The 16,206-nt window shown below is 42.4% G+C and overlaps 1 protein-coding gene across 4 annotated transcripts in view; it reads left to right on the top strand.

Moving 5' to 3' along the window:
- The window catches only part of BANP (BTG3 associated nuclear protein), a 755,155-nt gene that overhangs the window by 279,451 nt on the left and 459,498 nt on the right, over positions 1 to 16,206 (top strand). For 3 of the 4 annotated variants that reach the window (XR_003857728.1, XM_029608651.1, XM_029608650.1), the window contains exon 7: positions 7,256 to 7,495. The exons of the other annotated variant lie outside the window; for it this stretch is intronic. Coding sequence is in view for 2 of the 3 variants with exons in the window: in XM_029608651.1 (XP_029464511.1) it covers positions 7,256 to 7,495 (240 nt within the window). In the remaining variant the exon portion in view is untranslated. The remainder of the gene's footprint in view (positions 1 to 7,255; positions 7,496 to 16,206) is intronic. 4 annotated transcript variants of the gene reach the window in all.

Genomic DNA, 16,206 nt, shown 5'->3' with positions numbered 1-16,206 from the left:
GGTACCAATGACATAGGAAAGTGCAGGAGAGAGGTTCTGGAAGCCAAATTTAGGGTTTTAGGTAGAAAGCTGAAATCCAGAACTTCCAGGGTAGCATTCTCAGAAATGCTCCCCATTCTACATGCAGGAGCCCAGAGGCAGGCAGAGTTCAAAAGTCTAAATGCATGGATGAGATGATGGGGCAAGGAAGAGGGTTTTAGGTTTATTAGGAACTGGACTTCATTTTGGGGAAGGAGGGGGGGGGGCCTTTTCCGAAAAGATGGGCTCCTCCTAAACCAGAGTGGAACCAGGCTGCTGGCACCATAAAAAGGAGATAGCGCAGCTTTTAAACTAGATGAAGGGGAAAGCCGATAGCCACTCAGAAGCATATGGTTGGGAATGATGCATCTTTGAAGGCTACTAAGAGAATGAGAAAATAGGGCATCCCAGTAGAGTGGTTGCAATAAATGCCAAAGAGGGCCAGGTGCCTTTAAGTAAAGTGCAGAAATATTCCAAATTACCCCTGTCAAGTGATGAGCAGGCTGTTAATACAAACAAGAAACATACTTTGAAATGTCTGTATATAAATGCTAGAAGTCTAAAAAATAAGATGGGAGAGTTAGAGTTTATAACATGGGATGAAGAGGGAGATATAATTGGCATCTCTGAGACCTGGTGGAAGGAGGATAACCAATGGGTCACTGTGATACCAGGGTACAAATTATATTGAAAAGATAGGATGGATCAAAATGGTGGATGGGTGGCACTATATGTTAAAGAGAGCATTGAGTCACACAGGATAAAAGTTCTGCAGGAAATAAAAATGCAATGTTGAATCTTTATAGATAGAAATTCCAGGTGAAAATGGGAATAAAATAGTAATGGGGGTTTATTACTGCCCACCTGGCCAGAATGAACTAAGAGACAATGAAATGCTAAAAGAAATTAGGGAAGCTAACAAAATCAGCAGCACAGTAATAATGGGTGATTTCAATTTCCCCAGTATAGACTGGGTGAATGTCACATCAGGATATGCTAGAGAAGTAAAGTTCCTTGATGAAATAAATGACTGCTTCATGGAGCAGCTGGTACAAAAACCAACAGGAGGAGAAAGTATTTTAGACCTGGTCCTTAGTGGAGCATAGGATTTGGTGTGATAGGTTGGAGCCACTTGGCAATAGTGATCACAACATGATCAAATTTGGCTTAATAACTGGAGGGAGCACAAAAAAAGAAATCTGCTATGATAGCATTTAACTTTCAGAAAGGTAACTATGATAAAATGAGGAAAATGGTTAGGAAAAAAACTGAAAGGAACAACTGCAAAGGTTAAGAGTTTAGCTCAGGCATGGATGTTGTTTAAAAATACTGCTTGGAATCCTAGAACACATTAGATGTTATGAATCGCGCTGCCCGCGGGTCCCCCCGCAAGCAGGCTCTGACTCACCACCATGTTGCCTTCTTCGCCGACACAGCAGGACGCCGGCGTCGGCCTGCCCACGCGGCCCGGAGGCCGCCGGTGCTTCCAGTCTTCACTGCGGCCGGAGCCACGGCCTTTTCCACCCTCTTCGGGGCTGGGAGTGCCCCCGACGTCATCTGCCTCTTTGCGGCGCTAGGCCACAAGTCCCGGTGCCATCCGGCGGCTGGAGCCGCCCCCGGGGCTCCCCGCAGCAGCTGGAGCCGCTGCCGACATCAGGGCCTGCTCCTCAGGCCCTGCCCTATGTCCTACGCGACTACGTCGGTGCAGGCCGTTGTCCGCGGTCCTGCACAGTTCCTGCACTCTCCCTAGGCGCACAGCCACGTCTTCCTGCTTTATTTAAAGGGCCAGACACAGGAAGTGTCTGGGCCCCACCTTGATGACTGTTTCCTGTACCAGCCCTATATAGGGCTGCTCCGTCTGTTGTTCCTGGCCTTGCATAGTCATGAGTCTTTGCTCTGGAGGCTCCGGCCTGCCAGAGTCCATGTAAGGTCTTCCGGTCTTCTCGGAGCTCCTTGTTTCGTCCAGCTGTTCCATGTCCAAGTCTTCGTGCCTGAGGTCCATGTCCAGGTGTCTTCGTGATCTCCTTCGTCCTGGTGTTCCTGCCTTCCGTGATGTCCTTTCCTACGCCATGCCTCGTCTTCGCTCTCGAGCCTTCTGGTCCGGTAGGCCGGGGGTCCCTCAGATGCAGTACTCCTGAGTGGACTAGCCTGCTGGTGGACGGTTGTCCTGTGCTCCTGAGCCGTCATGTCCCAGATGTGTGTTCCTGTGCTGTCCCACTCCCGTCGTGGTCCGTGACCAGCCTTTGGGGCTGTGTAGGGCGCATAACGGACAGGGTGGTCCGCGACTCAGTCCCGCGGGTGGCCTGAGTAGGGCGCCCTGAGAGACAGTGCCAATGTCCATGCCTCGTGTTGCCTTTGTGGATGTCAAGAGTCTCGCTCCTGGATGCCGTTGCATCAGCCATGTGTCTTCGTCCCTGGATGCCGTTGCATCAGCCATGTGTCTTCGTCCCTGGATGCCGTTGCATCAGCCACGTGTCTTCGTCTGGGTGCCGTCGCATCACTCCATAGTCATGTCTTCATATCAAGGCCCGTCTGCCCTCAACCTCAGGCCAGGCCTGCTGCTCCATGCTGCTCACAGCAGGTCCGAAAGGGCCCGGAATGGTCGGAGGACCATTCACCTTCCATCATCCTTGGATGTTGGCCACAGAAGCTTGCCGGCCTGGCAGAGGGTAGACCGTCAGCCATGCGGGGCCACCGTCAACCCTTGGCTTGGTCCGGAAGGTCTGGGTCGGGCTGAGGCCCATGGGCACACTAAACAACCGTTCTCAACATTAGAAAAGATGGAAAGAAGGTTAAATGACTACTTGCATGGTTGAAAGGTAAGGTGAGAGAGGCTATAATATCTAAAAGAACATCTTTCAAAAAATGAAAAGGAATCCGAATGAAGAAAACAGGAAACAGCATAAACACTGGAAAGTTAGATGCAATGTATTGATAAGGAAGATACAGAAAGAATTTGAAAATAAGGTTGCATGGAAGCAAAAACTCATAATAAAAACTTTTTCAGGTACTTTTGAGGTAAAAAGCCTGCAAAGGAGTGTGTTGGACCATTAGATGTCACTTAGGAATGACAAAGCCATAGCAGAGAGACTAAATTAATTCTTTGCTTTGGTATTCACTGAGGAAGATGTAAAAGATATACTCATGCCAGAAATGATATTCAAATGTGATGATTCAGAGGAACTGAAACAAAACTCAGTGAACCTGGAAAATGTACTAGGGAAAATTGACAAACTAAAGAGTAGCAAGTCACTTGGATCAGATGGTATACATCCCAGAGTGCTGAAAGAATTGAGAAATGAAATTGCGGATCTGATAGTGGAAATTTGTAAATTATCAATAACATCATCTGTGGTACCTGAAGATTGGAGGGTTGCCAATGTAACACCAATTTTTAAAAAGGGATCAAGGGGTGATCCAGGAAACTACAGACCAGTGAGTCTGATGTCAGTTTCTACCATTTTGCCTGGCACAATCATAAAGAACAAAATTGTTGAACATAAGATAAGCATAGTTTAATGGGACAAAGCCAACATGGATTTAGCCAAGGGAGATCTTGCCTCATAAATTTGCTACATTGTTTTTTGAGGATGTAAATAAACGTGGATAAAAGTGAGCCAGTTGATATAGTGTTTCTGGATTTCCAGAAAGCATTTGACAAAGTCCCTCATGCGAGACTTCTTAGGAAATTATAAAGTCATGCGATAGGTGGCAGTGTCCTATTGTGGATTGCCAACTGGTTAAAAGTTAGGAAACAGAGAGTAGGGCTAAATGGTACATTTTCCCAATGGAAAAAGGTGAATAGTGGAGTGCCCCAGGGATCTGTTTTGGGACCGATGCTTTTTAATATATTTATAAATTACCTGGAAATAGGAACAACAAGTGAGATGATCAAATTTGCCAATGACACAATATTATTCAAAGTTGTCAAATCTCAAGAAGATTGTGAGAAATTGCAAGAGGACATTGCAAAACTGGGAGACTGGGCATGCAAACAGAAAATGAAATTTGTAGAGAAGTTCAAAGTGATACACTTAGGGAAGAGTAGCCCAAATTATAGCTACAAAATTCAAGGTTCCACATTAGGAGTCACCATTCCGGAAAAGAATAGGTGCTATCGTTGAAAATATGTTGAAATCTTCTGCTCAGTGTGCAGCAGCAGCCAAGAAAGCAAATAGAATGCTAGGGATTATTAGGAAAGGAATGGAGAATAAAACAGAGAATATCATAATGCCTCTGTGGACCTCATCATGAGTATTGTGTTCAATTCTGGTCACAGAGAAGGGTAGCTAAGATGATAAAGGGGATGAAACAATTCCCTTATGAAGAAAGGCTAAAGAGGTGGACTTTTCAGCTTGGAGAAGAGATGGCTGAGGGGAGATATGATAGAGGTCTATAAAATAAGGAGTGGAATGGAACGTGTAAACGTTATTCAGTTGTTTACTCTTTCGAAAAGTACAAAGACCAGGGGAGACAAAATTAAGTTACTGGGTAATACATTTAAAACTAATAAGAGAAAATTTTTTTTACTCAATGCATTATTAAGCTCTGGAATTCGTTGCCAGAGGATGTGATGAAAGCTATTAGTGTAGCTGCATTTAAAAAAGGTTTAGCAAGTTCCTGGAGGAAATGTCCATTAACAATTAAGATAGAGTTGCAGAAATCCACTACTTATTCTTGGGATAAGCTTCTTGGACTGACTTATGACCTAGCTTGGCCTCTGTTGGAAACAGGATACTGGCCTTGATGGATCCTTGGTCTGATCCACCATGGCAAGCTTTATTTTCTTTTGACAGTGGTGCTCTCTATCACTAGAAGTGATTGGAATTCAACATGAGGAGGGCAATGTTTAAAATTCTTTTACCAGGTAAAAGCCCAAGCCAGCTTTCACAGCATGCACATGTTAGCCCGGATAAAGAAAAGCACTCTAGAAGGAGTAAAACTGCATGCATACACAAATGTTCAAGTGTCCATATGCTATTTCACCTCCTACTCAAATGCCCTTGGAAAGGGCAGGTGCCAGCCGTGCTTTTCTCCTTGAAAATGGACTGCGTTATATTTAGGCCAAAAGTGCTGTTACACATCACAAAAAACACCAGAAATTCAGAATTGCTTCCAGTGAAGGCAACTTTTAAACAGCCATGCGGGTGTATATGTATGTGCGTATGGCAGCTCGCACGAATGGACATGTCAGTTCTGTAGCATATGTGCATATATGCATGCACATAAATGTGCACACCATTTTGTATGGACGTGCACTTGCAAAAGCCATCTCTACCGCATAAGTGAGGGAATTTTATTCGATATGCATGCTGACGCAATCACCAGTTTCCAAAGTCCATTCCCAGTTCGCCCAGGTAAAAACTCCCGACTTCCTAATCCCCCTAATTAACCTTCCTCTATGTTACCCTGTTAGCCCCGACCCTTCAAATCCCGCGGACTGGCCCTGATTTTTTTTATTTTAAAACATAGATGCTATCCATAGCAGAAGTAAATTTACGCAGTAGGGGACCACAGCATATGCTTGTATGTGTAAATACTTATGGGTACATTTCATTTTACAGACCTTGAATTCCCATGTCCCTTCCATGCTCCGCCCAACCATGCCCATACCCCACGCCTTTTTTAAGTTTCTGATTTCTGTGCATACCGGGAGATACACGCCTAATTGGGTGTTTCTTGAAATCCACGTGGCACACGCTGGCCCTAGAAACACACATATATGCTGGCTTTGGAGCCTCTAGGGCTTTTAAGATTCACCTATAAGTGTTTTATGTACCTCCCCATGTCATACAGTCAGCACAGTTTCTTTAGCAAAAGGTTCTGTAGGCTGGTTTCTTTTTACCCATCTTACAAAGAAAAGAAGATATTTATGTTTTTCTTAAATTGGTGTGCCCTATTTAATCATAGCATGGTGGGAAAGTCTTTCTGTAGAGCTTGCTTTCTTCATGAAAACTTCAGAGCTGTTTTAACCCGTTGATCGTTCATCACTTGGGGCAGTTTGGTACCATTTCCAGATGTCTGTCAGTCTGGCAGGAAGGGTTTCATTTCAAAGGCAGCCCTCTAATACAGAGAAATGCAATAGCGTGACACATTCAACCTGATTTATGTTTGGATTGAATCAAAGAACTGTTGTAAACAAGCAGAAACGTAAAAACATCCATTGAGAGTTTTATACAAGTTGCTTTTGTTCTATGTTTTACATATTTTGTTTAATGCAGACCTAAGATAATTACTAGTCAGGGCCCTTGATCAAGAAAGGGAAAATAACCAGTTAGAAAATGGAGTATGAAACTTGTGGCTCAAATAGGCCAGTGGGATAAATTACTGTTTCAGCAGAAAAATAAGAAAAGCAAGGTCAATGAGAATGACAGGCACACTCTTGACAAATGGAATTATCCGGCTAACTAAGTAGTTAGCCGGCTAATTGAATATTTGGACACAAATCCTGCTAAATTCTAGCTGGCTAATTAGTTAGGTGACTAGAATTTAGCCGGATAAGTTAGGGGCATTGTGGGGGGTATAACTGGGCGGAGTTGAGTTAGCCAGCTAAGTTAACCAGCTAACTCCAATATTCAGAGTTAGACGGATGACTTAGCTGGCTAAGTTTCTTTGGGCAAAAGAGCTGTCCTAAAGTTAGCCAGCTATAGTTAGCCGGCTAACTTTAAGATAGCTGGTTATATTGAGTAGTGCGCCTACACTATTGAACATACATCCAGTGTTAGCTGGATACGTTTATCTAGCTAACTTTGCTATCTGGACTGTGTCTGAATATGGGCCTCTATGTGTTCGTGCCCTAAATATGTTCAGCTATAGGATACAATTCACAGCACGTTAATGTAAAAAAACCCCAAACCTCACAAATTTTATGTTTTATGTTATTGTGAGTCTACCTGCTCTTATTCTCAGGATGGATCAGCTGAAAAAATGATAATTTTCAAAACACTGCTCATTAACCCTATTCCCATGTGTATTCTCTAATGTAAAACGTAAGTGGAATGAATGATTCACTACAAACACCGACCCAGATTCATTAAGGCTTTTCTCCCATTTTGTGTCTATGGGAAAAACTCTTAGTGGATTAGGTATACTATGTCTTAAAGAAATGAAAAAGCCATAGATTTATTCTGGTTATCTGCAGTTGGAGTTACTTAAACCATTGTTCAAAGTTGTGCTTCTATGTGCTGGCGTCATCTGGTCTCATACTCTAAACTACTTGCTTTCCTTTATGTTTTAGAGGACTATCCTAATGGGACATGGTTGGGTGATGAGAATAATCCTGAGATGCGAGTGCGTTGCCCAATCACTGCAGCTGATATGCTGCACATCAGCACAAACTGTCGGACAGCTGAGAAGATGGCATTGACGCTGCTTGATTACCTCTTCCATCGAGAAATCCAGGCAATCTCCAACCTCTCGGGCCAAGGGAGGCATGGGAAAAAGCAGCTCGACCCACTTATGATCTATGGCATTCGCTGTAAGTATAATCGTCTGGCATTTCAGAAATTGCACCACCTCTTACAGTCTTATGCGTAGATTGAAATTCCTAGCTTAAGTCCTGTGGCATGATATCTGTCCTTTCATAAATAAAATCAATGAAAAAAATCACTATTCAAATCAAATGAAAAGAACTATCTTACATTTTATAATATTGTCCTGTGTACTTATCTGCATAGATTTGCAAAATTATATTCTGTTCTCCTAGGACAGGCAGGATGTGAAGTCCTCACATGTGGGATGGCATCATCTGAGAGAGTCCGGTGTGAAAGATTTACTCAAAAACATCTATAAGCTTTTGGCATGCTTAGTTAAGCATGAGTAGCATGACCCACATTGTGTGGGCAGTCTAAGGTTTTGTTTTTCTGCAGAGGCCTTCGATCTCTCCTGACTGAAAGATTTTTCATAGTGTCAAAATTTTTCAGTTTTTTAGTGTGGGGCTTCGCAGTTCTCAGACTACACTCCTCTTAGTTTCACTAGGTAGGTTTTGTGATCATTGTCAAGTTTATTTTATTTTTTGTCAACTTCTGCATGTAGCAATATTGGTGCACCGGATAGTACTGGCCGAATTTTTTGAGTAAAAATTGAACCATTTCATTTCATCTCAGTGATTATTCAATCAGTGTCCCAGAAGTTGAAGAAAGCCAATGAGTTCAATAAGTACCCTTGATGCAAACACATCATATCTATCACTGATTCTCATGATAGATGTGTGCCTTGCCTGGGGAGGACAATGACATCTAAGGGAGGGAGGACCCCTAGGGATGCTGATCCCATCGGGAGCTAATAGAAAACCATTTTGAGAAGGTTAAATCTGGCCCATTGGCACTGAGGAGCCAAGGAGCTGCATTGAGCACCCATAGAGACTTAGGAGACAAGGCATCATTAAGCTCCTTCCTTCAAAAGAAAGCAAAGGGTTCCACTTCAGTTCCAGTATCAAGATGAACAGATAACATGTGACGAGTGAAGTCCAAGAAGCATCGACATCAGTCTCTCTCAATGCAGAGAGCATAGAAATTCTTGCAGCTTCTGTAAATCCTCTGAAGTGTTCCCGTAGAATTGCTTATCTTTACATTAATCTTGGAAGTTGCTACAGACTCCAAATGTCCAAATGTCAGCCACCAATATTCCTCAAGTGACCCATAAAGACGTGAATTCTTTCTGCTACCAATGCTTTGGAACTGACAGTTTTTATGGAGAAGTTGGATAGGCAGATCCAGGAAGCATTGGACATCAAGATGGTGGGTATAGGTGTATTGGCATGAGACAACATTGGTGACCTTGCAGACTGAGATCCATCTTCTGCTGGAAAATCTAAAAGCATTTGGCAGAGTGGATTAAATGCAGATTCCTGAAGGGGTATCAACATCAGGTAGCATTGCACCAGTTTTTTAGTTTCTAGTGTACCATGAGAGGAAGCTTCGCTGAGGCACAGAAGTTCATCTGAGCCAGAATGTTAAGTTAGTGATGTGGACTGAGTCTTCCTGGAAGTATGCCTATAGATATGATAACTTCTCTGATCAGGAGGGGTCATCAGAATTCCCATCAGAGCCTGCACCTCCACAGGAAAGGAGAAGGATTCCTCCTTCATCGACTTTATAAAGAGAATGAAAGGTGCTATCCCATTTGATTTGCAGAACGAGGAAGAGTCCAGGGCAAAAATATTTGATATTCTCCAGTTCATGGATTCCCTCCAAGGAAACTGTGGCACCACCCATCCATAAGATGTTTAAGGAGATGCAGATGAGAATGTGAAAGAATCCCCTCTCTATATCTCTGGTGAATAAGAAGGTGGATGCAATATATCATGGCCAGAAGGCTCTAGGATTTGAGAAGCAACAACTACCTCATCAGTGAGAATCTGCTCTTAAAATGTTCAGGAGGTCTAGAGCACACTCTTCAGTGCACCCTCAGGGAAGGATTCTTATATCCTTGACCTTATTTGGAGAAAGGTTTATCAGGGAGTTATGCTAAATGCCAACCCAGCTTTCTATCAACTCTTCATGAGCCAGTACATGTGAAACATCCTGCAGTATGCAAAGGGATATCAGAGTATCTCACTCTGGAGCAGTGTGGCGCCCTTCGGTCACTAGTGTACAAGCTGATGGAGTGTGGAAAACATATGGTCTGGTCAACCTTTGATGTTTTCAAGATGATATTGAGAGTCTCTGCAGTAGTTATTGGCACTTGTAGACTTGCATGGATGTGAGCTCAGACAGGATGTCGAGAACAGGCTTGTTGATATGCCTTGCAGTGGGAAGAATCTTTTTGGAATTAAGGTTAAAGAAGTGGTGGCTGAAATAAAAGACCATTGTGTTATGCTTCAGATCCTTAGTTTTGCCACTTTAGACTTGTCATCTTCCCTCATCTAGGAGCTGTACGAGTGGAACACTGAGAAGACTTTTCTGTCCACTGAGGAGATGTTATCCACCTCCTCTTTGTACTTTTCGATAGTATTGGCCTTGTTTCATCCCAGACAGCACAGGGCCCCAAAGCTACAGCTAGGGTTTTGACTATATCTAGAAGAACATAGCCAAGATCCCAATATCCAAGCCAGGGGACCTTCCTGTTAGGGGAAGCGTGAGGTTTTATTTAAACTGTTGGCCCGGAATAATTTTAGACACATGGGTTCTCAGCATAATCAAGAATAGATACAAATTACATGTATTGGAAAACTCACCAAATTTCCCACAGAGATACTCTTGATCCTATAAAGATCAATGTGGTCAATCCCGTTCCACCAGGGGAAAAGGAGCAGGGATTTTATTCTAAGCACTTCCTGATCCCAAAGAAAACAAGGGGATTTATTTATTTAAATTTAGCTCATGCCTTTTCCACCCTATGCTAGACCTAAGAACTTTGAACAAATTCCTAGTAAAGGAACAGTTCAAGGTTTCCCTGAGCACCTTAATATCTTTCTTAGAAAAAGGAGACTGGCTATGCTCCCTGGATCTAAAGGATACTTGCATCCACATAGAGATGTTCCAAGGTCATATGAAATATTTCAGATTTTAATATGGAAACACCATCTCCAAAATGGCGTACTGATCTTCAGTCTGGTGTCAGTGCCACGTGTGTTCATAAGAAGTCTTGCTGTGCAATTGCACAGATAGGGGGAGCATGTGTCCCTTACCTGAATGACTGGCTGGTCAAGAAGGTGCCATAAAATTTATAAACAAAACCATCCATGTAGAATTGCATGGGTTTGTCATAAATTACCCCAAGTCCCATTTTAGCCCATCATCTTAATTGGAGTTTATAGGAACTCTGCTGGACACAACTCATGTGAAAAACTTTCTTCCACAAGAAAGGATCATTCTACTGATGTCTGCAATAGAAGAAATATAAATGTTAACAGACATCAGCATAGGGCATGTTGAGGCTGTTGGGCTTCATGGCATCAACAATACATGTCACTTCCAGGCATACCTTAATTTGAAACAAGCCCAATGAACCCTAAGATCACAGCGGATCCAGGCCATTCTGGATCCCTGAGACAGCATCTGCATCATCCAGCAACTCAGTCATGGTGGCTGATCCAGTCAAGTCTGGCTAAAAGAATCTCCTTCCAGGTTCCTCCAGTGCAAATTGTCTTAGTCATGGATACATCCAGCCTGTGCTGGGGAGCTCACGAGGAACAGCTTTGTGCCCATGGCCTCCATCAGATAAACTACCTAGAATTAAGGGTGATATGGAGCTTGGTTGGCCAACAAAATTATCCTCATTTAAACAGACAGGTAGCAATATTCTACATAGAGAAACAGGTTCATACCTGCCATGTATATGACAAGCAAGGAAAATGACCTGGTGAACAGATTGATTCAGGTTCTGGAATCTCACGAATGATCCCTGAACATGGGAGTAGTAAATCAGATATTCCATAAGTGTGGTACAACTGTCTTCTGAAGGGTCTAGTCTATGTTTATCCTTCAGTTCTTCTGGTGGCAAGAACCCCTCTGAGATGGGAGAATCATGATCATCATTATATTTTCTTTTTTATTGAGAGAAATTTGGTTTCTACTCCTATGGGAGATATCAATCAGGAATCTGATCAGGTTGGGGAATTCCTCATCTCTCATCACTCAAACTTGGGAAATGTTGCATCATTATAATACCAGGTCCCTAGTCCTCACAGCTTGGATGTTCAGAGGGATGCACTGTATTCCCGTAACCTATTTGAGGATGTGTCTCATATTCTTCTGGTTTTTAGGAAGAATTCCACAAGGTAATTTATGGTTTAAAATGGAAGAGGTTTGCCTTTTGGTGTGAGGGGAAAGGCAATAGACCCTTTTATCTGTTCCACACAGAAACTGTTTGAATTCCTTCTTCATATTTTAGAGACTACCACTGTTAGAGTTCATCTCAGAGCAATTATCACTTATCACTACCAAACAGAAAATAAATTCAGCTCTGTGCAACTTTTAGTTATTTGGTTTATGCAGGACTTACGTCATTTGAAATCTCCTATCAAACTTCTTACTGTATTATGGGACTTTAGTGTGGTATTGACCCAACTGATGAAAGCTCCCTTTGAGCCATTGGACTCCTGTGAGCTGATCTGGAAGGTCATATTTTTGGTGCCAGTCATTTCACCACACAGTTTATGAGCTCTAGGTCTTAGCGACATATCCACCTTAGACAAAATTGATTAACAAGTAGGATGGTTTTATGCACACATTTATTTATTTTATTTATCTGGTTTTTATATTCCACTTTTTGGCACTTCAAAGCAGATTACATCCTAAGTTCCTATCAGACTTCCACTTTGTCAGTGAATTGACTTTCCAAGATTCATCTGCAAGCAATATGTCCACAAGGGTGAACAAGTGTTGTGCAGTTTGGATTGCAAAAGAACTTTAGCCTTCTACCTGGAATGGACTGAAGTCCTTAGATAATTCACTCAGCTTTTTTTTCCTTTTGACCCCAAGAAACCTGGAACTGCCATTGCCAAGCACACCCTTTCTTGTTGGATAGTGGATTGCATCTTCTGTTTTGTCCAAGCAAGCCTGAATCTTGTTGGATATGTCAAGCTCATTAGAGCCATGGTGGCATTGGGGGCCTACCTGAGATTTGCAAAACTGTGACATGGAATTCAATACACACATTCACATTTCATTTCTGTTTGGATAGTGACTCTCAACACAATAGTAGGTTTGATTTGTCTGTCCTATGGAGTCTGTTTGAAGGTTAGAACCCAACTCTAGCTCCCCTAGGACCTATTAGCTTTCTCTTCAGGCTGCCTCCTGCCCTCAAAAAAGGTCAAAAGTAAAGAAAATGGCAAGTTGCCACGAAAAATAGATTTGCCTGTTGGCAACTGTTCTCTAGTTGTATTTTTCCTTATTTTTTGGATTGGGGCAATCAGTAGCTAGGGATTCCCCTCATTTGAGGACTTTACCTCTTGTTTGTCCTCAGGGAAAGCAAAAGTTGCTTACCTGTAACTTGTGGTCTCCAAGGACAGCAGGATATAAGTTCCCTTTGTAGTTGGTTCTTCACATTTATGAATAAATAGCTATAGAAGTACTGAAGAATGCAGTGACATGGGTCATGCTGCTCATTCTCAACCATGCATGCCAAAAGATGACATCACCTCACATGTGAGGACTTTCATCCTGCTGTCCTTTGAAGAACACCTGTTACAGGTAAGCAATATTTGCTATGCTGAGTATAAATTCTAGCAAATACGTATCAGCTTTTGCTTGTGAGAGAGCTCTACAGTGTTATCTGAACATATGCAAATAGATACAGAGAAACAAACTATTATATGATCAGATGTGCATGAATTTGCTTTTATGATAACTGTATAATTTCGGAACTGTATGAAAATAAAAGTATTTAATCAATAATGATGACAAGAAAGATATTCCCTATCAATCAATGATAATGAAGTTTGCTTATTATCTTTTACCTTTTGGCCACAACAGGATATGCCCTACTCTACAACTCATTGTTAGTATTGTAAACCTTCCAGCATATATTTTAAATCTTAAATAAAGATAAATCATTCATTTAAATTCTGTTTAGCTTAATTTTGTCATGCCAGAGTAATTGCCATAGAGAGCATCCTTTTTTATTTCAGAGGTACTTAATGTTCTGATGGATTTGTGAATGGGTGCTGACAGCAAGAACTCTGTATCCTCAGCCCAACTTTTTAATCACTTACTGCAAGTGATTTGTGCATAGGGAGAGTAATTTCAAAGGTATTTCCACTGGCAGAAGCAGTGTTTTATCTTCAGAAATTCCGTGTTATAAAATTGCCCACCTGATGTGCAGGTAAACTTATGTGCATTTATCTGTTTTAAAGCACCAAGGGCCAAACTGGCTCTTCAGAGGCGGGATCGCTGGGCTTACATCTAGGCTGCATGTAAATTCTCTTAGCCTGCATTTCCTCAAATCACTGTAAGGCCGATGTAATATTTGTTCGTAGAAAACGGAGCACCCGCTTTCCTAACGTGTGCCCAGCCACCTTTCCTGGGCACGCAATGCAATATTTCAATGTGGGGTCATGCTTAAAAGGAGGCGCTAGAGAAAACTGTGCGTCACTAGTGTCTCCTCGGCATCGGGCACACTGGAGAGGTGGCTGTCAATGCAAGTTGGGAAAACGGATGCTCAATACAAGTGTTCATTTTCTGCCGCTACCAGCACAATATACATATACAAGATAAATGGCCTGGACCGTGTATATCGAACCCCCAGAATTATTTTTTTTCACAATACTTTTGCTTTTTTTTTTTTTTGCTTTCTGTGGTTCATCCTACTTAGTATCATGATGATACTAATAGGAGGAATCACAGAAAGCAGGATTTTTTTGGTTTTATCAGTGAGCCCTTGAGTGCAGCATAATAGAAACATAGAAATGACGACAGAAAAGGACCAAATGGTCCATCCAGTCTGCCCAGCAAGCTTATAGTAGTATCTGCTGTACCATACAAGTCACCCTTATACTTATCGTATTCACAAACCGTCAAGGTCAGGGCCCTTATTGGTTGCTGTTTGAATCCAATTTCCTGTTACCTCTTGCTGTTGAAGCAGAAAGCAATGTTGGAGTTGCATCAAAATTATCAGGCTTATTGGTTAAGGATAGTAACAGCCGCATCAGCAAGTTACCCTCATGCTTATTAGTTTTGTTTTCCCATACTGTAAAATTCAATGTCCTTGTTGGTTGTTGTCTGAATCTAATTTCCCTTTTCCCCCTGCTGTTGAAGCAGAGAACAATGATGGAGCTGCATCAACAGTATGAAGGCTTATTGGTTAAGGGTAATAACCCAGCAAGTTACCCCCATGCACTCTTTTCTTCATTCTCTAGCCTTTAGGGATCCACAGTGTTTATCCCATGCCCCTTTGAAATCTTTTACTGTTTTTGTCTTCACCACCTCCTCCGGAAGAGTATTCCAGGCATCCACCACCCTCTTCATGAAGAAATATTTCCTGACATTGGTTTTGAGTCATCCTCCCTGGAGTTTCATTTCATGACCCCTAGTTCTACTGATTTCTTTGCAGTGGTAAAGGTTTGTTGTTGATTGTGCATCATTAAAACCTTTCAGATATCTGAATGTCTGTATCATATCACCCCTGCACCTCCTCTCTTCCAGGCTATACATATTTAGGTCTTTCAACCTCTCCTCATAAGTCATTTGGAGACAACCCACCATTTTGGTTGCCTTCTCTGGACCGCCTCAATCCTGTCTCAGTCCCTTTTGAGATTCAGTCTCAGAACTGAATTCAGCACTCCAGGTGAGGGCTCACAAAGGACCTGTACAAGGGAATTATCACTTTTTTCTTATTGGTTATTCCTCTCTGTATGCAGCCTAGCATTCTTCTGGCTTTAGCTATCGCTTTGTCACATTGCTTTGCCATCTTCAGATTGCTAGGACACTATCACCCCAAGGTCTCTCTCTTGCTCTGTGCCCTTCACCCCCCATTGCATACAGCTCTTTTGGATTACCGCACCCCAGGATGCATGACTCTGCACTTCTTGGCATTGAATCCCAGCTGCCATATCTTTGACCACTGTTCAAGCTTCCTTAAATCATGTCTCATTCTCTCTACTTCTTCCGGCGTGTCTACCCTATTGCAGATTGTAGTATCATCTACAAATAAATAAACTTTACTTTCTGTCCCTTCCACAGTGTTGCTCACAAAGATGTTGAATACTACCAGTCCCAATACCGATCCCTGTGGCACTCCATTTAACACTGTTCTCTCTTCAGAGTAGGTGCCATTTACCATCACACACAGTCTTCTATCTGTCAACCAGTTTGTAATCCATGCCACTACCTTGGTGCTCACACCCAAGCTTCTCATTTTATTCACAAGTATTCTATGCGGGACCGTATCAAAAGCTTTACTAAAATCCAAGTAAATTACATTGAGTGCTCTTCCCTGATCCAATTCTCTAGTCACCCAATCAAAAAAATCGATTAGATTGGTCTGACGGGATCTTCCCCTGGTGAATCCATGCTGCCTCGGATTGAGCAACCCACCAGATTGTAGATAGTTCACTAACCTTTCCTTCAGCAGAGTCTCCATTAATTTTCCCACCACTGAGATGAGGCTAACTAGCCTGTAGTTTCCAGCCTCCTTTCTGCTCCCATTCTTGTGAAGTGGGACCACCACCGCTCTTCTCCAGTCTTGTGGCACCACTCCTATTTCCAGGGATCTATTGAACAGGTCCTTAAGTGAACTCACCAGCAC

The sequence above is a fragment of the Rhinatrema bivittatum genome, chromosome 7 (assembly GCF_901001135.1).
Source record: "Rhinatrema bivittatum chromosome 7, aRhiBiv1.1, whole genome shotgun sequence".
NCBI lineage: Eukaryota > Metazoa > Chordata > Amphibia > Gymnophiona > Rhinatrematidae > Rhinatrema > Rhinatrema bivittatum.
This window is presented reverse-complemented; position numbering and strand designations above follow the sequence as displayed.